Source organism: Takifugu flavidus, chromosome 1 (genome assembly GCF_003711565.1).
Source record: "Takifugu flavidus isolate HTHZ2018 chromosome 1, ASM371156v2, whole genome shotgun sequence".
In the NCBI taxonomy this organism is placed as follows: Eukaryota; Metazoa; Chordata; class Actinopteri; order Tetraodontiformes; family Tetraodontidae; genus Takifugu; species Takifugu flavidus.
This window is the reverse complement of record NC_079520.1, coordinates 23,215,718-23,239,992: the sequence shown is the minus strand read 5'-3', so window position 1 is coordinate 23,239,992 and position 24,275 is coordinate 23,215,718. Positions and strand designations below refer to the sequence as shown.

General features: G+C 44.7%; 2 protein-coding genes across 3 annotated transcripts; one reads left to right on the top strand and one right to left on the bottom strand.

Moving 5' to 3' along the window:
* Window positions 1-932: 932 nt before the first annotated feature.
* LOC130525246 (synaptic vesicle membrane protein VAT-1 homolog) lies at window positions 933-6,495 on the bottom strand. Its single transcript, XM_057031760.1, has 6 exons — window positions 5,902-6,495; window positions 3,698-3,905; window positions 2,364-2,534; window positions 2,159-2,248; window positions 1,787-2,025; window positions 933-1,700 (listed from the first exon to the last, which is right to left on the bottom strand). Exons 1-6 carry the CDS (start codon window positions 6,286-6,288, stop codon window positions 1,488-1,490), a joined length of 1,308 nt encoding a protein of 435 aa, XP_056887740.1. The 5' UTR covers window positions 6,289-6,495; the 3' UTR covers window positions 933-1,487.
* A 1,429-nt stretch (window positions 6,496-7,924) lies between these two features.
* On the top strand, window positions 7,925-22,397 carry LOC130525257 (rho-related GTP-binding protein RhoN-like). Of its 2 annotated transcripts, XM_057031809.1 has the most exons (5): window positions 7,932-8,267; window positions 8,738-8,825; window positions 16,351-16,460; window positions 19,915-20,049; window positions 21,556-22,397. In XM_057031809.1, the coding sequence occupies exons 1-5, from the start codon at window positions 8,160-8,162 to the stop codon at window positions 21,811-21,813; spliced, it is 699 nt and encodes a 232-aa protein (XP_056887789.1). In that variant the 5' UTR covers window positions 7,932-8,159; the 3' UTR covers window positions 21,814-22,397. The 2 variants fall into 2 exon arrangements, with proteins under 2 accessions (XP_056887798.1, XP_056887789.1); XM_057031818.1 differs by lacking the exon at window positions 19,915-20,049 and having other exon boundaries at window positions 7,925-8,267.
* The last annotated feature ends 1,878 nt before the right edge of the window (window positions 22,398-24,275 follow it).

The window sequence follows — 24,275 nt, the reverse complement described above, 5'->3', positions numbered from 1 at the left end:
ATGCACTCAAGGTGACTGGAGAGCTGGTCAGCTGGCTACCCACATGCTGACTGCTGGAGCCTTTTTGATGAAAGGCAACCAAAGTGGGGAAAAAGCTGGATTTTAATAGCTACTTGAATTTCCTTAAAATTAAATAGAGAATCACAGTAGGTGGCCATCTTTGGGAAATATTAATTTCCATGTGCTTCTCCTTAAATTATCTTCTTGGGTAGTCAAACAATGAGATAAGGGGGTTCTTGGAATAGACTACCAGCACAAATATAAGAAGCAGTTTTTTTAAAAACATAGGCAAGGGTGGTATTTTGTGGAAACACATCCAGGTTTCAGTCCAGTCAGAAATGGTGCTTTTGGACTTATTTACTGCTTTAGCTCTGTGCTGCATTTCTGAAGGGGTGAAGAATTTCACATTTCTGACTGATTGGCAAACCTGACCTACCCACATAGCCCCCCCCGGCATTTGTCCAGTGTGTTTTGGCAGTTGGTTCTTCCACCCTGTTGGTTCAACTCCAAGGCTGGGAAATACACTGCTGTACTACATGTACATGGTAGCAAAACAAGGATACTTTTGGTGTAAAATGGGCCCATTAAAGATGCTTTATTATGAAGCTAGGCAGCATTATCTCCAGTTTCCAGTGAGGTGGGAGGTGCTACCTACCTACCTGCACTTCTACCCTCTGCCTGCTTTGGATGGAGAGTTTATGGTATGGAAGGGGATCCTCACTGACTTCTAGGGACCTCCTCCATCACTTCTTCTACCTGACCCTGTTGCAATGGACTCATTTAATGAATGCTGGTTGCTTTGATAGCCTTGTTGGAAATGGGAAACTCTAGAGCTAATACATGCAATCGAGCACAGATCTCTGGAGATGCGTGCACATATCAGACCCAAAACGCATCAAAACAAACAAACAAAAAATTTATGAATGCAAAGCTCCAGCACATCATCTTATGTTTTATTTCATTTCAATCTGTTTATAAAAGAGTCATCACAAACCAAGAAAAACTGCACAGCTGCTGTGTAAACAAATAGCAATGTAAAGATATTTTCGTTAACAAGAGTTGCAAGTTTAAGAGTTTCTCCTAAAGTTGGTTTTAATGAAAGCCTACGAGCAGCTCAAGAGAAAGGAAAACTCACTCATCACACGTTACAATTACACAGCTGACGTGAGTGGAAAAACAGACCAACTTGCAAACAACACTGACCTGGATGATGATTTTTTTTTTTTAAGTTGAGCCAAGAGGATTTCATCATATTTAATCTGTAACTGAAACAGTGCAGAACTGGTTTGCTGCATTAGATGAGGTACATGACAAGGACAAGGTTTGAGCGTGGAAAGTGTGTTATCAGGGTCACCATGACAACAAGTAATTGTGAAGCCATGCCCATTGAAATCTCTCCAAGTTGAAAATAATGAACCAATTCATGGTATTTCTTTACAAACCTTCAGAACGGATTTTAGAAATGAAAGCATCATAAAAAAAAAACTTCAAAATTTTGCTTCATCTACCACTACTGCTGCTGCTGCTTCTTCTTCTTCTTTCTTTGTCTCATCAGTCGCAGATTTTCCTGTACTTTCTGCAGGTGCATCAGCAGGCGCATCAGAGCCCGTAGGTTTCTCTTTTGCCTTCTTAGCTTCGGGAATGAGGATTACCTTTCCAATGTTTTGCCGTTCGTGCATTCGTCTCATGGCGTCGGACACCTGAGAAGCATCGCAGCACTTTAGTCAGCAGTCCAAAAATGTTTTATTTTGTGTTTGCGACAATTTGCTGAATGGATGGAACTAACCTCCTCAAAGTGATAGCAGGAATCGATTCGTGGCTTGATCTTCCCCTGCCTGTAGAGCTCCACCAGCTTGAGCAGAGTACTCCTGATGAGCTGCTCATCAGATAAGAAGCCCAGATGGAATCCACCGATGGTTTTGTTGGACTGCATCAGCTTCAGTGCAGTGAGGGAGAGTTGGTGGTACCAGGTCTTTGCTAGAGCAAACAGGTTCTTCTTTTGGCCTGTCACAATATTAGCTGCACCTGGGATCATGAAGAGAAATTACAGGATAAACAACCTCATATCTAAAACTTTTTATAGGGTGTATGTAATATATGTTTGATTCAATTAGCTGATTAGCTGACATTTGTTTAATCAAAGTTTGGATAATCTTACCAAAGATTATAAGAGTACCCAAAGGTTTCAGCAAACTAAAACCTTTTTGGGTGTCTGAGCCACCTAAGGGGTCAAGGACAATGTCCACTCCTACAGAGAGAAGGCAGAGCTGTTTGATGATTTTAAAGTTATCACAAGCTATTAAAGGCGTGGAAATCGAATATTTTCTGAACACTCATTGTCTCAAAGCTTGGGGTTTCCTCACCGTTTGGACTGATCTTGCGGATTTCTTCTACATAGTCTCGGGTGCGATAGTCGATGGGGTGGGTCACTCCTCCCTGGGCAATGGTCTCATGTTTGGAAGCCGATGCTGTGCCAAAAATGGTCACATCTGGCACAGTCTGACACAGCTGCGTAGCCGCGATACCAACACCACCTGCATGTGTGAGCACCAGCAGCATCAGTGAAGGAAGCAGCTTGTTTTCAAAAGAATCTCCATAATTATCCATTAGTGGATATTATCCTATGTTACACACTTTCTTCATGTATATGAAGCCAAGATAAAAAGCAGCACCTGGAATCCCAAGTGGAGATGTTTTCCCCTCTCCCTTTGATGGCTGAAGCATAATTAAGCAGCTCCTGTACACATTACATAGGCCTACAGTCTATCAACCTTTGATCTTCTTATGGTAATAGATTAAATAAACCAGCAGGATTTTTATAGGGTTCAAAAGTCAATCTCGGGCAGCAGATCAGGCTCTAATAATGGCAGATTGGAATTGATTTCCACTCCTGAGAGCAGTGGCATTAGATCGCCTCCTTCCTGGGACAGTCAAAGGTCCTGAACACGACTGAATTAGTGTGCAGGCTCAGTGATCCTCTTCCCCCTTTTCATCAGCCATCCTCACAATGGTGGCTTTAACGTCTTTTAAACATTAGAGCTCAGACCTTAATAAGTAACCCAACCACAATCACAGGCAATAGGTAAAGACAGCCGAAGGAGAAATATTATTTTGGAAAAACAAAATGACACATTACACTTGAAACAAAATATATCATTGAGAACCTTTGCTATCATTTCCATTTCACACAAAATGGAGATAAAAATATATCTATATTATATCTAAAAAGATATTCCTCTGAACAAACATGACAAATAGGCTGACTGTTTGCGAGTAAGTTACTTTGCTGCACAGGAGGGAGCTAATGCATCTATTATTTGTAAGCGTTGATGTGCTTATGTGTATTTTTTTTGTTTGCTTAAAGAGAGAAAAGTGAGTCAGGTATGTTAAACATCTGGATCTGCTTTTTATGTTTGGCAGGTAATAATTCACAGCAAATACACTCGACTGAACCAATGCACTTTGCTCACTTATCTTTCAATGATTATTTCAGTGGAACACACACACACACACACACACACACACACACACACAACACACACACACACACACACACCACACACACACACACACACACCACACACACACACACACCACACACACACACACACACACACACACACACACACAGCTCTGAATACAGAGCAAAATGATGCAATAAAGCTCAATACAGCAGGCGGTCTGTGTGTAGCGTTACCTGCTGCCATGTGGATGAGGACGCTCTTGCCGGGCCTCAGGTTGGCCATTTCAAAAAGCATCACGTAGGCTGTCAAGTAGTTAATTGGCAGAGCTGCACCTTCCTCAAAACTCATCTGCTCCGGCATGGGGAAGGTCAGGTCAGCAGGAACGACAATCAGCTCCTGCCACATGCCACTGCGACTCATAGCGATCACACGATCTCCAACCTGAGGAAAGGGAGAGGTGCTAATGCTTTTTGTCCTAAGTTGTCAAACCGCCAAGAGAATGTAAATTATTTAAATCCATTCATGAATCAAAGGGGAAAAAAAGAAAGAATTTATGACTCAAACTGTGCAATCCAGCTTCTATCATTTGTACGTCATAACAGAAACTGTCCTCAATTATTATTCCAGGATACATTTAAGAATAAAGTTTCTCAGTTATGCAAAGATCTGGAAACTAATCCAGTTCCTTCAACTGCTACATCAGAAGAGAAGCAAGTTGCTTTTTCCATATGCTCCAGTTCCCATGTTCAGACAGGAAATTCTTATTATCATGGATCATCAGCTAAAAATCAAACTAACAAACAACAGATTTGCTGGTTTGCATTTTAAACAAAGTCACAAAAATGGTCATCCGAGTAGTTTATCCCCCCCACACACACTTTTCCACAAGGAAGTGCTATTTCAGTGGTGGCAGCATTGTGAAATCAAGGGGAACAGGAAAGAAGTCTGATCTCCTTCCTGTTCAATCAGCCCCAGGAGCCCTGAGCCACGCCCACTTCCTGCTGCGCACAAACACGTGCCGCTTTGACAGATGACAAACATTTATGCTTTAATGGACCTTAAATATAAGGAGATGAATCCAAAGCTATTTTTGGAAAGGTCTGCTGCAGTAAGATAACGTAAGCCTCTGTCTTTTTGATGTGCTTGTTTCTTCTATTCCCCCCCCCCCCCCCATTTCTCAACCTTCCGGCATTGTGAAACATCCACTAGATGACCACAAAATAGCCAATTTTAGAAGAAATTTTAAAAATGCTGAGTTCACTTCCTGGACAGCTACAAAACCTGCAGTTTATATGCTGTTAAGAAACTCACTCTAAGAACCATGGCGTCCTGTTGTTGACAATATCAGCAAGAATTTGCACCAGAGGTGTCAGATTTATCTATTAATCGTGCCGCATCCTTCCGTGTGTGATATTTCTCTACTACCTCATGGAGGAGGAGGAAAGATGGGGTAATGGGGCAAATACTGCTTTATATTAGAACATAATATGGTCACTTTAACACTCATTGATACACATGAAGGCTTTTTTGGTATGAAAACATTAATGTTGTAACAATGTGTGATGGTGCCGTTTTAAATTTGGAAATGTTGGCAGCAGAGTTGCATTTATCCTGTGTCCCCTCATTTCCAGTCTATTTAAATATTAATTAGCATTTTGAGCACTCTCTCAGTATATTAAATCTATTTTGCTATTTTCTGTCATACTATCAAAGCATTTCCCACTTTAATTGCCATAGCTATAACTAGTCCATCTTTACATGATTACCCAAACATTTTAGTCCCTTTCCCAACGCAAACATGTCCATTTATTCTCTCCATAATGCCATTATACAAACACATCTGTCCAGATAAACCAGTCCATTTACTGTCACCCATTGGCCTCTCTGTAATACTCTGCCTAATCATTTTGTCCATTTAGTGTGAAAAAAGGTCAATGAATACACGTGTCTGCTAATTTAGAACTCCAACATGAGCTTTTAGCAGTTTGCAGCAGCAGCAAATTCTATTATTGTGTATCCATTAAACAACAGGGTCACTTTGTAATTGCCAGTCGTCACAAAAAGGATGCAAGACAGATCCAAGCGGCTTTAACCTACAGTCGTTTTACTGAGAAAATACAATATCCAGGTTCATACTCTCAAGGTTTAGACTTACTGATTTGAAACGGAGCTCAAAAGTGCAGCAAATGTGACTAAATTATAGTAATTTCAGCACCTGGAAACACACTTGCGCAACTGGCAAAAATTACAGAGCAATTTGATTTAATTCAAATAAACAGTGATAAATATATGTGGTCACCTTTCTCAGTCAGAGGCAACAGCTCTTCACGCTGTTGCTTGTAGAGAAGTGTATGTTTTTTATTGGACTTTTGTGTGTTGCTTTCCTCTCGAATGCACCGTAAGCAGCATCCGGAGGCAGCTGTGGGGTTTTACTCACTTTCCGGTCCTCTACACCTTCGCCTACCGCCTCGATGACCCCGGAGCCCTCCATTCCCATGATGACGGGCGGGGCAGGCAGCAGATCGTACAATCCCTGTCGGCCCAACAGCTCGGCGAAGTTTAGCCCGCACGCCTTGACGCGCACCAGGACTTCTCCAGCCTTCAGCTGCGGCTGCGCTTCTGTCTTCACATGCAGCTTCACTTTGTCGTAGCCGCCGTATCCCGTCAGAACCAGGGCCCGGAAAGACTGAGTTTTCCTCTGGGTCGCAGGGCTGCTTCCCGGCGCTGGAGAAGCAGCCGGTGGAGGCTCTTCTCCTCCTTCGGGTTTCTTCTCCTCCTCCTCAGGTTGTCGCTGCTGACCTGGAGCCTCTTCTTCTGCAGACATGATTAATGTCCAGCTGCGTGCGTCTGGGACTCGGTCTCACCAGGTGACTTTATTGGTTTGCTTTGAAAAGAGCCTCCCAAGAAACCTTCTCCCAGAACACGAACCAAGATAAACCCACTCCTTTGGTTAAAAGACAGACGTAGTTCCCGTCTCGCCTCAAGCAACAAGTGTCTGACGCCTAAAAGACAGACGGACGGACCCACTTTAAAGATTTCCCAGCGGATTTCACAATAAAACGCATTAAAAATGCAAGAGCTTGCCATCATTTTCCTGATCCGTGAGTCAAGTTTGCGACTTCCTTTGTGACAATATAAACATTGTCGTGGTTTTAATTTCTTAACGAGTGGCAAACATTATTACTGAACAGTTGGTGATATTAACACATACAGCAAACAACGTTTTTAGAGATTTAAAATAATGTTGATATTAATAATAATAATACGGATCTATAACCAAATATATTACCAATTACTCATCCAACATATTTATAACTGTGGATTATTCGTGTTAAGATGTTCGACAACTCAGTGATACAAAATATATATATTAGTTTTATTTTCTCAGTTCTGGTGGAACTTCCGGTATATGTCTACGTGTTTTTGGTCGAGATGGAAAGTAAGTGTCTGAAAGAGGCCAGAAGTTCGAAGCGTGGGCACTGGACACACGAGGATGTTCAAATCTGGAGCAAACATCAGCCACTGCACAACAAAACTGGTGCAATCTGTCATCTCATCCACGTTTGGATGAATTATTCACTTATCCATTGCTGTATCAATATTTTAGGTAGGGTGTCAATTAAGAGAGACATGGTAAACACATGAGTCGGTCTACAAGAAGTGTTGTAGTCCACCTTTTTAAAGTCTAAATTACCCTCGAACCTCCTGCATTTTTGTCTGATAAAAGTAACAACAAATATTTCCCACCGATAGGCAGCGCTACAACATAGAGAAACTGCGTTAGGGTTCCGACTCTGGACTGTTTCAAACCATTAGACAAAAAGTAGGCTTTTTAAAAGTTAAAAACTCGGCAAAATAAAACACAGCATAAATAAGAAATAGTTAAGCTGTTTGGAATCTGGGACAGAAAATAAATCACCAAAAACTACAATAGTTACGTAGCATATTGACTCATGTACCGTCTAAAATGGTTTGAAAATATCCTTATAAAAAACCAGCCAGAAAGGCCGAAACTTCATCATTTGACCCCCAAAATTGCGCGACCGCAATGCTCCATTTTGACCAGCAGATGGCGACAAAATACCTAAAACAATAATTTACCAATCCTTCAGCGAGTTCAAACATTAACGATGACAAAGCTTCAATATTTTGGGGCAGTAATGGTTATAATACCGCAAAACATATATATTTTATTCATTCCAAGCTGGAAAGGTGTGGCACAAACGGCAGCAAAAAACTGTACCCTGTATGAAAAAAAATAGTAATGAACGTTTTATAGTTACACACACAGACACAGACACACACACACACAGACACAGACACACACACACACACACACACACACACACACACACACCGTGATCCTTTAACACCACTTCTCACACTGGACCGGAACCCAATTTAACATTAGTTACCTGTACGTTTATTTTGAAAGAGCCCACCGGAAACCAGCTGTGATCGGGGGCTCTCCGCCTTCTCAGGTGTTGTTCCGTCTGTGGTGGAGCCGAGTGGCGCACGCAGCGTAGCGCAGAGGACTGGTAGAGCCGCACAACTTCATGTCTGCTCAGAATTGAAAGAACACCTTCTTTCTCTTCCAGTATTCACACGTTTAGTATTCAAACGTTCCCCGGCGTCAATTTGTTTGGAGCTCGATGAGAAGCGGGCGCGGACACCTCCAGTGATTCTCCGGGCGCGATGGAGAGCAATAAGGGATCTCTCCGTTGTAAGATTGTGGTGGTGGGCGACACTCAGTGTGGGAAGACGGCTCTCCTTCACGTCTTTGCCAAAGATTCGTACCCAGAGGTGAGAGGACACTAGTTTTGTTTAGAAAGTCCCTCTAATAGCGCAGAACCCGCATGACTAGAAACATCCCAGATGTTTTAAATGTCTAGTGAGAGCCAGTATGTGTCTCCAAATTTGCCTGTGTATTTCTTCTCAGATTGGTTTCTCTCAGAGCTCCGTTGTGTTTTATATACTTTTAAACTGGATCGTTTCGCCTGCGGCGCGGTTTTCCGCGCGCGGTGCGACGCGCGCCTCTGCCGCGCCGCCGCTTGCGCGGTCGGTCATCGGTACCGAGACCTCAGTGATCTAATCTTCAGCATACCGAATCATCCCCACCTGCTTTTCTACACTTGTGTCTTGAACAGAAAATAGATCGAAATATATGTTCCGACGCGGTCGCCGTCAGAGAGTTCACGAATTTGCTGTGTCAGGTGTCGATTCGCAGGTTTTGTGAAAAACGGTCCTAATTTTAGACGCTTTCCTCCTGACAGAATTACGTCCCCACGGTGTTTGAGAACTACACAGCCAGTTTTGAGATCGACAAACAAAGGATCGAGCTCAACATGTGGGACACTTCAGGTAAGACCCGCTTTTTGGCCCAAACCATTAACGGACCCCCCCTAATTAGATTGGCAGATTAGTTTAGATGACCTGATTAGTTTAGAGGAGGGAGGGGATCGAAGGTAGGTACTTAGTAAATTCACTTTGATGAAACCCAACGTTTTTTCTTTTTAGACATTTCACTTCATAAAGGTTTCTGCAATCACACCGACACCGAGGCCAAAAACAAGTGATGCGTTTGTTGTTTTCTCATTTTAAAGGAGTAAATTAAGGGATAATTTCAGATGTTTTGTGGATTTGAGCTCAAAAATGCTGCATCATTCCATAAATGTTTTCTTTTCTGACATGAACTGGGCCCCCCTCTCAGTGGGCCCCAAGCCATTGTGTATTTCTGCTCCTTCAAAACTTTAAAGCTCAGCTTTAATGTGTCTCATTAGCCTCCACCCATGCAGACACACAGTGCCCCCCCCCCCTCAAAACTGCTGGTTTCAGCTCATCACACAGTGAGAACATAAAGTCTAAACCAGTGTTTAACTGCTCCAAACAAACTAAATATTGTTTTTCCTGCTAAGGAGCGACAATCTGAGCGTTTCCCCATGAATAAATGCAACACAAGTCTAACACAAGTCTGCAAAAGGAAACATATAGATTTAAAAAATGTAAATGTCCAGCTCAAAATCCAGATTATTTTAACCCCAGAATAGATTTTTCCTCAATTATAGCAGATTTAAGGTTTTTATGGGCCTTATAAAAGAAAGACTTTAAGGTAAAGTTTTTTTCGTGGATGATCCAGAAGATAATTTAGATTTTTGGAGGTCTTCGCAACACTGAGACAGTATCACCTGTTGATTCTAAGCCGGTTCTGTTCCGTTGCGACTTTCTGCCTCCTCTGTGAAATCGTTTGCGATGGGAATTTGTGGTTCTTGTGGTTTTTTTCCCCTCTGTGGTGACAGAATTAACAACGAATAAACTGAAAAAAGCAACATGTTGAGAGAATTACCATCAATGTTTCTGCTTTAGTGAGCCAGTTAGCTTAATGCTAAGCTAATGGCTCCATATTTGCAGCTCCGAGAAGAATTAAAGCCAAGTATTGTTCCTGAAACATTAAAGAGAATCAGCAGGATTCCTGCGATGGATCTGACTTTGAATAAATGATCAAGCTTTGTTTCTTTGTTAGTTGCGAGCAGATGAGTGTCGCCTGCAGCGTTCCTGCAGCTCCTCCGGCTCGGTCTCAGGGAAGATGTGCATCGGCACCTGTGTTAGCACAGCGTCCCCTGGTTCCTTCCTCCTCTCGGTGTTTAAGGGAGGATTACACTCGCCTGGCGTGGTGCATCTCTTCTTGTGTTTTTAACGTTTTCAAAGCGGTCACTGCAGGTGTTGTCAAAACTGTCAACACCAAAAATTAGCTTTATTTATGAACATTGTCTCTCATCAAATAAATCGTTTGGATTAAAAATACCACCACAGATTAATTACATTACCCCCCCCCCCCCCCCCCACTTTATCTCTCTTTGTCTTTCCTGCTGCGTTTATGTGACACCCAATCAAAATCAAGGGCAATCTGAATCTACAAAAGGCCAAAATGCTAACAGGATAATTTCTGTAGAATTAAATCCACCAGTACAAAACCCCAGTACGGGGACTGGTATTTTTAGACACCAGTTGCAGTGACTGTAAAATAGATGTGGATTTATGTGGGGGTGGGAGAAGAAACTGAAAAAGAAAATGGAATACTTGTGTTACGAAAGCTGGCTAATTGACATACGCTAATTGACATACGCTAATTGACATCACTTTGATTTGCTCAGTTTAGTTATAACTATTATATAAACTGGAATATTGGCGACTCGGGGGATAAAAAACAGTTTCTGCTCATAACCATTATGTGAAGTCATAATTCAAAGCTTCCTTGAGACAAGGCTTCTGGAATATTTGAATATGCACCAGCGCTTGTGAAGTCATGAAAAGGCAACAGATTAGCATAAAACCAAAGTGTGAGTCTGAAATTGCGAACGCTTCCTGTTTTGATAACGCAGCACTTGCACAGCAAAGGAGCTTTGGTCTCCAAATGACTAAAATGAAGAGAAGAGACAGAGGAACCCTGTGGATTTGCCTCCTGAACTTTTCCCCCTTCAGTTTTGCCTTGCTCGCCTCGTGCTCCTCTTCATCATTTCCTTGTCCTCCCTCAACAAGGTGAGACGAGTTCACGAGTCTTCCTGTTCCAGATGTCCTCTGTGACACGAAGGCTCTCGGCAGATTCCCGTTTCCATGGATCTGCGTGATTTCGATGCAGTCAGGCTCTTCATCATTATGCAGGGACGTTAAAGTGTGCATGAGAACTGGGGAAGATGGGAGCCTTCTTCACATATGGATGATTTGTCAGGGGTCAGGCGGTTGAACTAGTTTTCTCACATTGCTCAATTAAAGGACGGCTGGTTTGAGAGGGAGTCACAGCCTGTAGGTGTGTTGAAGCTTTTCTTACGAGAGCTGATATAAAGGGCGGGCTGGTTAGCCACTGTTGCCGCGTCGGACTGGCGTCTCAGTGGGATTCACCCACCGTTTCTTTTCAGACGATCGCTGTTAATGGGAAATTTGCATCTTGGGAATCGGAGAAATTGCTGTAATGATGTTATTTGGCAGTTAGCTTCGCAGAAAATATACAAAAAGTAGAAAAGTATAGGGAAATATTAGCTATCATCGTGGCGGGCTCAGTCTCCCTGTCCCACAAGTGATGGCAGAACCCAAATATCATATGGAGCATAAATGTTACATCTTCACTGGTGGGTGCTGGTAGCACAGGAAGTTACTGGTAGTTGCTACTGTACCAGTTCTATTCACCTGTATGTGCAATAATAGCACGTACAGGTATATAAACAGCATAATGCTAATTATCTTAGTAAAAAACAGACAGTGATAGAAGGAGGGAGGACTGACCTCAGAAATATACAAACTTTACTACCCACAGTCCTTTTGGTGTCACAAAAACGCCTCTTAATGGTGGAGCTTCAATGCTAAAGTCCTTTATTTCTTCAGTATTGTGGATATGCTAATTTTCTCCTCTTTGTTTCTTTGTGTTAAACGGACTTTGGATGTTTTAATGTTACGGTCAGATTGAGGCAAATAATGTGCGACTACATCGAAAGGCATCAAAACCACAGTTCTCTTGCTAACCCGGGATCTTTCTCACCATCAAGTCCATCAAACAACAGGCTGAACCTGTGGCGCCACGCCTGAGGACGGTGGGCAGCGAAGGTGTGCGAGCTTTGCCGGCTTGAACAGCCTCCTCCCCGGGGCGACGGGGGCCTTGACAAGAACCGCTGGAACAAGAGCACTTCACACACGCCGCTCTCGCTGTCATGTAGGTACGGCAGCGTCGGCGGCCGCAACATGGCCCCTGTTGCACTCATCCCTGTTCCCAGGTCAGCGGAGACTGCGGCTCGCCTTAGCCGCGCATCATTCATTCATGAGTGGATTTTATGAGCCCGGTTTCAGGTTGAAAGCACTAGACCCAGATGTTGTCTGGGTGTAAGCGCTACCTGGCTCCCTGACAAAAAACAACTTGATGTATCGAAGCGTTTTCAGAGGCTCTTTGCTTGGCGAGTGCAGAGAGCAGACGAGCTGGTTTTTAGCACAAGTGCTTCTGTTCTCTGTTCTGGGCACGCGTGTGTGTGAGTAAGTGCACCGAGACGCGCCGTGGGAACACGGACAGGCATTTGGGGAGTGAGCGGAGTGCTTAGACAGGGGGGGAAGGCGAGACCGCGGCCCCATCCGCCCCGATTCTGGACTCACGTGGAGTCCATTAGCCGGCCAAGGGTGCTCTGAAAATCAATGTCCTATTGATGAGTCTTTCTGCTCTCGGTCCCTGGAGGCGACGGGTCCGTCTCAGCCGGCGCACGGCCGATCAGGCTGGGCAGCAGACGTCAAGTCTGGCCACCGCGTAAGGTTTACACACGACTTTTAGAGTCAATAAACACGATCATCCTGTCTTAGTGTCCAGTTTCAGCACTCAGAGTGACGACAGCTCCCCTTTTTTTACAGTGTTTGCACGCGGCCCGAAAATCCTTTTTGATTTGAAGTGAAATGAGGGAGCAGTGTTTAATTAAAACTATCCAAAAATGATCAATATCATTAATTCCTAACGTGCAGCGGTCCTCATAGAACTCCCCCCCCCACACACACAGCTCCCAATAAAAAAGCTTTAGAGTGTTTCCTGCAACATGTAGAAGTCAAAAACCTGCTCTCTCTGCCTCTCTGGGATCTCCTGGGTTTGGGGTTTGCTGTGATTTGCAGCATCTCTGGGGGGGGGGGGGGGGGGGATCTAAATGTGGTGATTTGTTGCAATTTCGACACTGCTGTAAAACCACAACGGCTCCATTATGCGCCTGAAACACAGTCATTAGATTTTTTTTTTAGTGCACTCAAAACACACACACACACAGAAGGCACTCAAGGGGTCCATCCATCCACTTTAGACCCTCACTATCTCTTATCTATAATGCAGGACAGATCCATGAGCGCCCCACTCAACCCCCAACACCTCAGCAATGACTGAGATGATGGACGGTGCCCCTGTTTCGGCTGCGGGTTCCTAACAGTGACTTTTTTTTATAATGTTTACACTCGCGGGATCGGAAAGCTCAGTGGGATTTGTCGCCGAATTCCTTCTGGTACCACGGGACAGGTGAGACATCGCATTTTTAAGAGTCCAGGGTTGGAATGTGCAGCAAACACATGTAAATAAGATATGAGCTTTCAGATTTTTATATCGTGTAGAACATGTCGCCCAAAGGGGAGCTTTAAAACTAGGCTCAGATCCCTGTTTTCTTCGTGACATTTTATTTTGTACTGAGAACTCGCTCCTGACACGTGTGTATCCCCGGAACGAAACCCTCAAACAGCCCTTTGACGTTGGGAGAACCAGCTAAAATGTCCCCATTTGGCTACTGAAATGCGTATTCTGGGTCTCAATATGAGTGTGTATAACACACACACACACACACACACACACACACACACACACACACTAACACACACAGGCAGGCAGATTGTCTTCATCGAGGCATGTCTGGAACAAATGGAGTTTGAAAACTGATGAATATTTCTGGTTTGTGATGGAAGTTATCAGACTAAGAGGGGATTAATATCGATTTTTTACGCAAACAATTCAAAGCGTGCGATTTCCATCGGAGTCACGCTGAACCGCGAGCAGCCGGGCTGCTTGAGTCTTATCAGGCAGGGATATTTCTGTCAAAACAACAGTCGGAGTTCAAACAAAATGTAGAAGGAAAAAAAAGCTGCTATCGATTTGACCAGATAGACTCAGAATAGATAATGTGTCTTCCTTCCTCTCATAAATGTATAAAAAAGAGCCCTATGGGGCTTATTAAGGATAGTTCAACAAGACACTCCACACCAGAAAATACTTTGTACTATTTCCATAAGATGAACATGGAGAGTTATCCAGATTAGTGGCAAGTGAAGAAAAACTGAAAAGTGCTTAATAATGAGCATATTCCTGTAGATTAGACTTTCAGTTTGACTTCCAGCTTTACGTGCAGGTTTCCTGCAAAAAACCCAAAATATCAGTTGGGTCTCTGCTATGAGAATTTTCTGATTCTTGCCAAGTCTGACCAAACAAATGATTTGAAATTCAAAAAAACATTTTTTTTAACAGTTGAAGTGTGATTAGCTTAAGGCAGCACAATGATGGAGCGGGATAGAAATAGCTTAACCGCGCAGGTTTTCTCCCTGTGTTTTTGATGTCAAACTCCACATGGGAGTGTGTGTGAATTAGCTTGTGGCACACACTCCACAACTCTTAATTGGTTGTCTTTCTCCCTTGTCTAGACGGGAAGTTCTGTCCTTTTATTGGCAAAAAGATGCGTGTTCAGCAGCTACTTGCTCACAGTGTGAATTGTTTTAGCTAACCATCTTTTATTTTAAAAATACAACAGCTAGCATTTGCGCCAGTACAGCTAATAACTAAACCGAGCAAAGAATTCTAAGAAAATGTTTAAAATAATGAAAAACAGAGTACAGTAAATTTCACTAACTTTTGCTGGTTTTTCTTTGGGAAGTAGCGACGAGCAAAGATTCAGGTAGAGAGCGTCTGACTCTCAGGAGAGTCTTGATTCTTGTTGGCAGGAAGAAAAGCAGCCTCGGTAGAATAACAGACAGCTGAAGGATAAAAGAGAAAAGCTAAACGCGGGAGCAGTCGGCAGCTTCCACCCCGGCTTTGATAACAATGGACGTGATGTCCGACTCCGTGCTAACATCTGCAGCTATACCTCCATTAATCCTCCTTTAAAAATGTAGCAGGGTGGAATGAAGCGGCGCTAAAAACTGTTTTAAAGTCGCATTAAAGCATAATGGAGCTCCTTAATGATGTTCAGTGTTCTTTTTAAGCTCCTTCTTGCCGTGGGACAACTCTGGGCTTCTGTCGTGAGATGATTAAAAGAAAAAAAATGAAGTTGATCCGCTACGTTACAACATTAATCACATCTTGCTTATTTACGTTATGTTGGAGAACCAGTTTGACATTAATAAACCATGGAACCCACGCTATTTTCAACATGGTGAAGAGGTGGAGATGGGCTTCCACAGCTAATGTTGGATAGTGTTTGTCTTTAAATGTGTAATTATGTGCGTGTCTCACTCTGCAGCCCAAACATCACATTTTCCAAACTCGTGTCCTTTGTCAGAAACAGAGAACTGGAGCTTTAGAGCTCGCTCCGTTTGTATACTCACGCTAAATGTCACTTTATTTTCCTCGCTCGGTTTTTCCTCTCGAGCCTTTGAGTGTATCTCAAATGAATCCCCGGTTTTGTCTCAACTGTCAGCAAGACGCTCTGAGGGAACGATGGGAAAAGGTTCCGTCTCCAATCATGTCAAAATGTATAATCATACCACCTGGTATCACGATTTGGTGATGTCAGACTCTGCTGGAAATGACAAATAGTCAAAGCACACTTGACAACCGCGTGGTAAAACGTGGTTAATGGGGGTTAATTTGCAAACGTCAGACTTCCATTTAAGATGCTTTGGGAGGTTATTTTGTCCGATGGTGGTCGTGGCAGCAGTTTAGAGCCGCGCCGCGTCCTTTTCTTTCCCAAAGCCCAGCGATCGGAGACAAACGTGCGGCGCGTGACAGACAATGAGCCAAATGGAGATGGAATGCTGCTCCCTCTGGATTGGAATGTGTGTCCTTACCCAGGTCACAAAGCTCGACTCAGCGCCGGCCCCCGGTGACAAAAACATGCCTTTCTGAAACCCACCAGGTGACGCCTTTGTGTGAGCCGTCCATTATCTCACTGTCACATGTCTGTCTGCTGGCTGGGACAGAGGAGACACGGCTCTGTGTCCCACTCGTCCAGAGTGGTTTCATTCACGGCTCTTACTTTTAATCACAGTTATTACACCTGAACCGCTTGTGCGGTGACTCATTCTGTGATGCAACGATTCAGCAAAGTGACTTAATTATATATCACCCGCGTGGAAACGCTGCTCACACCTGCGGTTGTTCTCTGCTTTTTTTCGCCCGCAGGTTCCGCCTACTACGACAACGTGCGACCGCTGGCTTACCCCGACGCGGACGCCGTGCTCATATGCTTCGACGTCAGCCGTCCAGAAACCCTGGACAGCGTAACAAAGAAGGTCGGTAGCATGTCAAAGCGAGAGCGCGGCTGCGCCTCATTTAATTGCTAGTCAGAAAATATCAGCGGTTTGAGGCCAAAGTTCAGGTATAATCAGCATTAACAGGCAGAAAAAGATGTGTTTCTCCTCAGTGCTGTGGTTCAGTCTAACAAAACCTTTTTAAGTAGCCAAGCAAAAACTGGAGGTTATGAAAGGACCCTACCAGCGTCGATGGTCTGCAGTTAAAGGGGGAAGGAAAAAGGTGTTGCCGCGCGCCCTTTTAGACCCCGCAGAAACCATTTTGGAAGGTGCCAGGCAAGAAATGGGGCAGTATTTTTGTTTGAGGCTCTAACACGATGGTCAAACATCACACAGACTGTTCGTGTCACAGCCTTCCAATCAAAGATGGCACAAAATTCTCACAGAGCAATGTGACAGCTTCTAGGATTAGCTTTTAGGAGGCCACAGCAGCATAGCTGCATGGCACTGTTGAAGGATCCTGATCCTGATCAATAACAGCATTAACCTAGGAGCCTATGCTAGCCTAACCCTCAGAAATAGTCGTGTTGCTACCATAGCGCCAATAATTAGCGACATCACGCTATGTGCTAGCATAGCCACTTTAGCTTTAAAAGCCCATCAAACTGTAATTGGATTAAAAAGGGCTTGAAAAAGACTAAATTTTCAGGTTCAGGTTGCTCATTCTGAATGGTCCATTTATATAAACGAGGACTGTGGACTTATAGAACAAAAGTTGTCCATTTTTACAGACGCTGACGCGTTCGTATTGATCACCCCCTGTCATTTGTGCTATGACCTTTTTGACCAGCGACATTCCTGTAGCCAACGCCATTACTCACGAGTGACATCGTCAATGCCAAACTGAACACTTTTCTTGTCTAAGCGGACAAACTCTCACATCTGCAGGGGGTCCACTTGACCTTATCGGATGACCTCCGCCTCAGTGACGGTTGTGAATGGGCCGGCCGCACAAAGCAAGCCCGGGATTCCTGAGTGACACGTTAAAGGCCTGTTCGTTTGATGCTTAAATACATGGAGTTTGCCATCGTGTATCGTTTGTGTTTTATTCGGTGGGTTCCCCCCCCTCCGTCTTTGCCCTCCATCGATGCGCTTTTTTCATTTTTCCACCTTCGCAGCCACGCCGAGCAGATAGCGCTTCCCTTCCTTTCCCGAACGTTCCCTCTCCGTCTCGTTTGCCAGAGCATCGCTCAAGTCTGGATCCAGCTGTCATGTCACAGCAGCGCCTCGTTCGCACACGACGTGCTCGTCGGACTTGTGCTTGCAGCGTTTGTTCCAGAATGACTCACCCAAACTGCTTCCAACTGGATGGACGCTGCTTTGACAGTTTGATTAAAACAAATTCCACCTCCCGTACATGCAGCCGCTAAAGCAGCGGTTAAACTGTCAACGCTGTCCAGCTAAAATACAAATTGAATGAAATCAAAAATGAGCTTTATTTCTTAATTGGCAGCTGCTGAACACATTTTTCAGGGCTCCTGCCACCTGCAGGTTAGTAGTTTCCTCCCGTTAGAGCATTTATTTCCACACACTGTTTAAGTTCAGTAGAAATTTCACTCATTATTGCAGGATTCTGGATTGGAAAACCTTCTCAACGCCGTTAAATGTCATGCTGCCGTATACAGCGCGTAAATGCCACTAGGTGGTTTATTATGTTTCTGCAACTTTAAGAAGCTACGCAGAGGCGCGGGCTGTTGTCGGTGAGCCTGTTGGGCTCTGACCTACATGCTAACATTAGCAGAACAAAATGTTCAGAATGTCAAACTAATGTGCTGATGATGTTTGGCGATTTTGGACGATCACAAGTTAATTCCACCACACTAGATTTAAAGACAGTGGGATACTGTAACTGCGCAGAGTTTCCATGTTCTCCACACGTCCGTGGGGAGTTTAGCTTCTTCCCTGAGGTCATAGACCTGCCTTTGGGGGGTGGGTGGGGGGGGGGGGGGGTGAGTTGAGTTCAACTCAACTCAGTGTTAGAATATTCCTTCCTTTGGCTATATTATCTCTTTTTTAACAATTAATTTTACCCTCGATCAGGTCTTTAGCCAACCATCAGCAGGAGGGTCCTGGTCCTGCTCAAGGTTTCTTCCTGTTAACGGAGGTTTTTTTCTTGCCACTGTTGCTTGTTTGGGTCAGGCCCTGGGATTCTGGAAAGTGCCAGAGACGACATTGAAGCTGAATTTAATCAACATATGTGAAATCAGCATGTAAATATAAACCCTCTTTATAGAACTGAATGGAGGGGGGGGTTGTGAGTCATCTAAATTGCTGCTATTCACCGCCTGCATGCAGCTTGATGCAGAGGACCGTCCAAAGGCAGCAGCCGCTAACACGCACGCAGCAGATAACTATAAAAAGAGAAAGACTTTGTTCGGACAAACAAACGGGCCCACTGTGCCGGCATCCCATGGAGCAAAAAGAGACGTGGCAAAGTGAAAGACAATGATGGAGAGAATTAATTCAACAGGCGAACGTGTGTAACGGCCGTTATTCATCGAACGTGTCACTGGCCGATGTCACGCTGAGCTCCGACTGGTGCGTCTGTGGTGCGTTCAGGGTCGTAGCAGTCTCCTTTTGGGCAGAAAACACGCAACTGTTATGCTCCGACCCTCTCACTGTGCACGCTCAGTATTAACGCTGTTGCACAGTTATGTTTTAAGCTAACCCGCACTTCCAGCAGTTGAAGGATGTTTCATTATTTTAGATTCATCCAGTAATGATCCGCCGCCTCTAAAGGAAGCATCACACCGCCATGATCCAAGCGTGCCAAGAAATGCTAATTCTTTTTCCCCTCTCTGACGAAAACAGCGGGTTATCTGTACAGATGATACTTTTGCAAGTGCAGCTCAGTCAAGACGTACGACAAGAGCGAAGCCGTTTATGTGGACCTTTCGTCTTCTGTATAAAGCATATTTCCTGTTTCAGCGTTTCAGTATTGCGCCATTTTCAGGTTGACTGTTGACACTGATAGCAAGCTAGCAGCTTAGCAACCATGGGGGAGACTGACACAAGAATAGACGTTGTTGCTGACTGAACGGGGTAAAAATAAACCGCCTTCAGCCAGTAGATTGACTTTCATTATCCAGGTGTTAGTCCAGGTTCTAACACTTTTTAAAAGCAAATGTGTTTAAATGCACTTTAAAGGTCCAGATTTAGTCGAGTATCATGTCCCCCTACTGACGGAAGGATCCAAAACCGTCTGTGCCAGGAGACGCTGGCATCTGTAGAGATGCCATTTGAACATTTCTACTTGATTCCATCTCAACAGCCAAAACACACGACCCGATTTACAGACCTGATCAGAGCACAGCCAATGCCCAGGTATAAGTCTAAAGGTCGTTCCTTCTGAGAGCATAGCGATGGTGTGATGAAGCACATCACTTTGTGTGATAAGACATCAGTTATAGAAGTCCTCATGCTTGCTCCTCCACAGTGGCAGGGGGAGACGCAGGAGTTCTGTCCCGGCGCCAAAGTGGTGCTGGTGGGCTGCAAGTTGGACATGAGGACGGACCTCAGCGTGATGAGGGAGCTGGCCAAGCACAGGCTGATCCCAGTGACCCACGAGCAGGTGAGGAGCACGAACCCTGAGCAGGCCTCTGCATAAAGGCACAACAATGCCTCCGCACGTTTGTTTGATTTGTTTAATGAATCTGGAGCAACGAGCACACCCTGTTACCATCTCGGATCATTTTCCACTCCAGCGGTTTCCGCCTGACTTACGTGCTCGGCAACACCGTGCCGGGCAAGCGACGCCCGTGCACGCTGACAAATGAAAACTCGCACTCAGGGGTGACATTTGCTACACTTCATAACTTCAAAGATGGAAAACACAAGGAAGACAAAGGACTCCGGGCGAAGCACAAATGGAGTCAAATGGCAGAATGTGCGATAACACAGTTGCCTTTTCATCAGACTTGGAGCGATGAACGGTGACACGCCGGAAGAAACAGCACATTTTCATGTAAATTTGGACTTAAGCTAGTTCTAGTTTATTCACTGAATATAATCAGTGGGAATAAACACATTTTTCACTGCAGGGGGTTACATTTTTGCATTAAAGAGCCCCTAAAGGAATATTACTCTGACTGAAAAGACTGTAGTTGGACTTGATGTAAAGATAATGATGAAAAACGGACCACGGACACTATTCCTGCCTTGTGATCACCTGACAAGAAGCTCAGGAAGAAAAAGAATAAAGAACTACAAGAAATGTTCAAAACTTAAACATCGCGGAACTATTAATGCAAAACAAAAATTCCCTGCTAGCATATCCACTGCAAAAACCTTTAATATCTATCAAAAATAGGGATGATAGCTCCCACCCTGCTGCTACATTCTCTCTGAGTATTGAAAAGTGTGAACCCTGACAGCTCGACACCGACGCCGTCACGCTGAATAATGCACCGTCGCAAAATAAGTAGTGGAATCAAACATCTGACAAAACTCAAGAAATGACGGGAGAAGTTCATGCGGTCTCTCAAGGACGACTGATGAAATTGGTAGAAACGGCAGGCTGTTATAGACATTACACACACATACTGTCAGTTTTCGAAGAGCTGGAAAGCAAAATAAGTGGCTGACAGCTTCTCCTGGGAATATTCCATTCAAGAACGCAGGTCTTTAATATTCCTGTGCATTAGCTTCCTCCATACACCAACATGCTAATGTAGCTCTGATGGCTAATGTGTTGGGAGCCGTTTTAGTGCACACCGCCGTCCAAGAAAGTCGGAACGTGTCGCATTCCAGTCAGATATTTAGGATTTCCTTGTCGCGAATACAAATGTGATGTGGTGTAGATGCTAATCTTTGACTGCCACCGCCAAGCATATGGCGCCACCCTCAGAAAGCATATGGTTCCCGTCACACACGGCAGCTCTGAGCTTTAGCTCTCTGGATGACAGCTGATGCAGAAGGCTGTCGGGCGTTTAAAGCTGCACGCTCGAGTTTGCACAGGCGGTCAAACCCAGACCGTTTTCCCGCCTTTATTTTTAGCGTTGAAGTTAGTTTTTCTTTCTCTTGCAGAGTTGCTGCGCTAATGAAATGTGGCTAAAATAACCGCCGTTTGTGTTTTCAGGGTACTAATTTGGCAAGGCAGATCGGCGCCGTGGCCTACGCCGAGTGCACGTCCAGGTATTCGGAAAACAGTGTGCGGGACGTCTTCCACGTCACCACCCTGGCGTCCTTGTCCCGCATTCCACACCGGCCTCCGCTCAAACGCGCTGGTTCACGCCGAGGCCTTAAGCGGGTTTCTCAGCAGCCTCCCCGGACTGAGATCCACGAGCACCCACCCACCGTCAGGAAGGACCGGGCCAAAAGCTGCGTGCTCATGTAGGACCAGCGCGCAGATGAGCCACACTGCACATGAACTTATTTAATTGTCAAATTCTTGTCAGTTTTTTTTTTTTTGCACTGGAAAAAAAGGACAATATAAATATTGGTAGAGCTTTTTTTTTTTGGCCAGAGTGTCAAACTTCTGAACTCTCCTTTAGGGAGACGCATAAATGGTAACAATGGAGATCAGAGGAGGAAAATTATAATTGGAAATTCTACTCAGCAGAAAGCAGCGTGCTCGTCTTAACCTTTATTACGTTATATTCCTGGTCTTTGCGATGCTGTACTTTTTGGTTCAAGTAAATGAAGCACAATATGAGTCACGCTAAATGTTTGGAGTCACTGGTGAATGAAATGAACCGAGATCTGTCCCGCATCTCTCAAGTGGCTGTAAAATAGAAATGGACCGAGGTGACAGGAGTTTTCCTAAACCACAAGTGCTTTTAATATTCAGTAACTGAACCACCCACCACGTATTACTCAAGTGTTGTGAAATCAATATTGTTCTCATGAGTCACAGGGGCAGGAAAGGGTGACAGGGGATGTTGTACATGTGATATTGGAATAAAAGTTCTAATCCGCTGAGTGTTGGGAGATCTTTAGCGTACAGGAGTCACGGATTTGACTGCCTTCACCACGCGTCACCACGGCCAGACGTGATGCATTTTACTGAAATCGTTCCAATGTTACGGTGGCAGCAGCTGAAGGACGGCGTGCTCGGTGCCTGATCACTTGTGATGCCACAAAACAGAGTTCACGCGAGAAAACACGAGAGGTCGAACTAAAGGATTCGTCTGAAATATGGAAATGAACAAAATTGGCTGCTTTTCATGCTTTTGCTTTCAGGACATGTGAAGAGAAACTGTTAAAACAGCCCCCCCCCCCCCCCCCCCACAAAAAAAGAAAACAATAAAACAAATTAGGATGGTGTCTAGTAAATATGGGCCTCTGCTATCAACATTCAGAACCTAGCTGAGAATTATCGGTGTCTTCGGATGATCCATGATCCGTCCAGGCTCGACTTTTGAATTCCGTTGCTGTGGAACGCTTGACGTGAAACCGCTGATTCAACTTTTTGGCGTGACTATGCAAGTGTATCCCAACCACCAACAAAATTCAGCTACACACATTTCTGCAAGACTAGCTATTGTGTATAAAACCCCATAATGGAGCGCTGCAAGTAAATAACTGAACGACTTAATTTAAAAAAAAATGTAAAAAGTGCAGAAATGTCAGGCTTCTAAGCCTCTCAGGTGGTGCTGATCAGCCAAGCGATCGATGATTTTGTCCTGCGGGGTTTTTTCCCCCCTTCAACAGCAAATAAAGCAACTTTAGTAAAAGTATTAAATTCCCAATAAACCTTCTGTTCACTTTCAGTTCAATCGTTGGGGTCGTTCCTTCGGAAGGATGGCCTGCAGCCACATTTCCAGTACCGGCCTTTCCAAACTTGTTCTTATTTCATTAGTGCGGCAACAACAACATCGTGTCCTGCGCGCTTGTTGCCCGTTTTGCGTCTGGTGTTGACATTTGCCGCTGCTGGAATGCAAATACCGCTCTTATTTTCCCACTTGCTGAAACACGGTAAACAGTCGTGTCAGTATATTTGATTCATATCTAAAATGATTCCCGCCCCGGTGCCTTGTCTGCCTGATCCTTGTAGTCTGACCTTTAACTGAAACTCCTGGTCTATTCTTTCTCGCCACCACGGCTGCGGCCCTGCAGCAACTCGCCGCCTCTGTGAGCCACCGCAAAGTGACATTTCACAGTGACGCTGCCATGCAGAGATCGCAAGGTCGTTTCACACGGCTGAAGTGATGCAAGTAAGGACTCCAGTGTGTGTGTGTGTGTGGGGGGGGGGGGGGCAGAGGACATGGACGTGGACGGAGGACCGTGACACCTTGCAGATCTGCATAGTAATGTAATCAGAAGGGCTCCGAGGGGGTTAATAATTACGTTTGTGCGGCCGTTCAGTTGAGGTACACAAGCTGCAAGCCTTTTCTGAAAGCCACAACAAGAACACAAGCAGGAAGCAGCCTGTCGGCCGTACGTGCTGGAATGACGACGACCAGAGAGATGAGAATTTCAGAAACGTCCATCAAAGCTGCTCCATCTCGGTCCTCTCTGCTGCTGCCGCCACCGGCCAATGAAATAAAGAGAAGTGTCCCCCCCCCCCCCCACCCCCCGCTGCTGCAGGCGTTAGGTCAGCCTCCAGTGGAAGTGAGGTTGATGGAGGGGAGGATGTGAAAGGAGTCAGCTTGAATTGTCTTTTTTCTGCAGCTGTCTGCGATTTCCCAGTGATGACTCAGACTGGGCCAAACCGTCACAATATTCCCGTCCATTTGCTCATCTCAAACCCAGGTAAAAGGGTTTCACGCTCAAGCCAGGCATCACGCCTACCTGACACAGACAGGAGCAATCCGCTGGGTCTAAATGCTGCTGAACAGTTGCAGGAGGTGGTGCTTT

Excerpts from the sequence above, each read along its gene's own strand:
- LOC130525246 (XM_057031760.1), bottom strand. The coding sequence starts at position 6,288 with ATGTCTGCAGAAGAAGAGGCTCCAGGTCAGCAGCGACAACCTGAGGAG. Across the intron at positions 2,026-2,158 it reads GGGTACTCTTATAATCTTTG|GTGCAGCTAATATTGTGACA; the intron begins GTAAGATTATCC and ends TCATGATCCCAG. Across the intron at positions 1,701-1,786 it reads CCTGCTATCACTTTGAGGAG|GTGTCCGACGCCATGAGACG; the intron begins GTTAGTTCCATC and ends GATGCTTCTCAG.
- LOC130525257 (XM_057031809.1), top strand. The coding sequence starts at position 8,160 with ATGGAGAGCAATAAGGGATCTCTCCGTTGTAAGATTGTGGTGGTGGGC. Across the intron at positions 16,461-19,914 it reads TGGACAGCGTAACAAAGAAG|TGGCAGGGGGAGACGCAGGA; the intron begins GTCGGTAGCATG and ends GCTCCTCCACAG. Across the intron at positions 20,050-21,555 it reads TCCCAGTGACCCACGAGCAG|GGTACTAATTTGGCAAGGCA; the intron begins GTGAGGAGCACG and ends TTGTGTTTTCAG.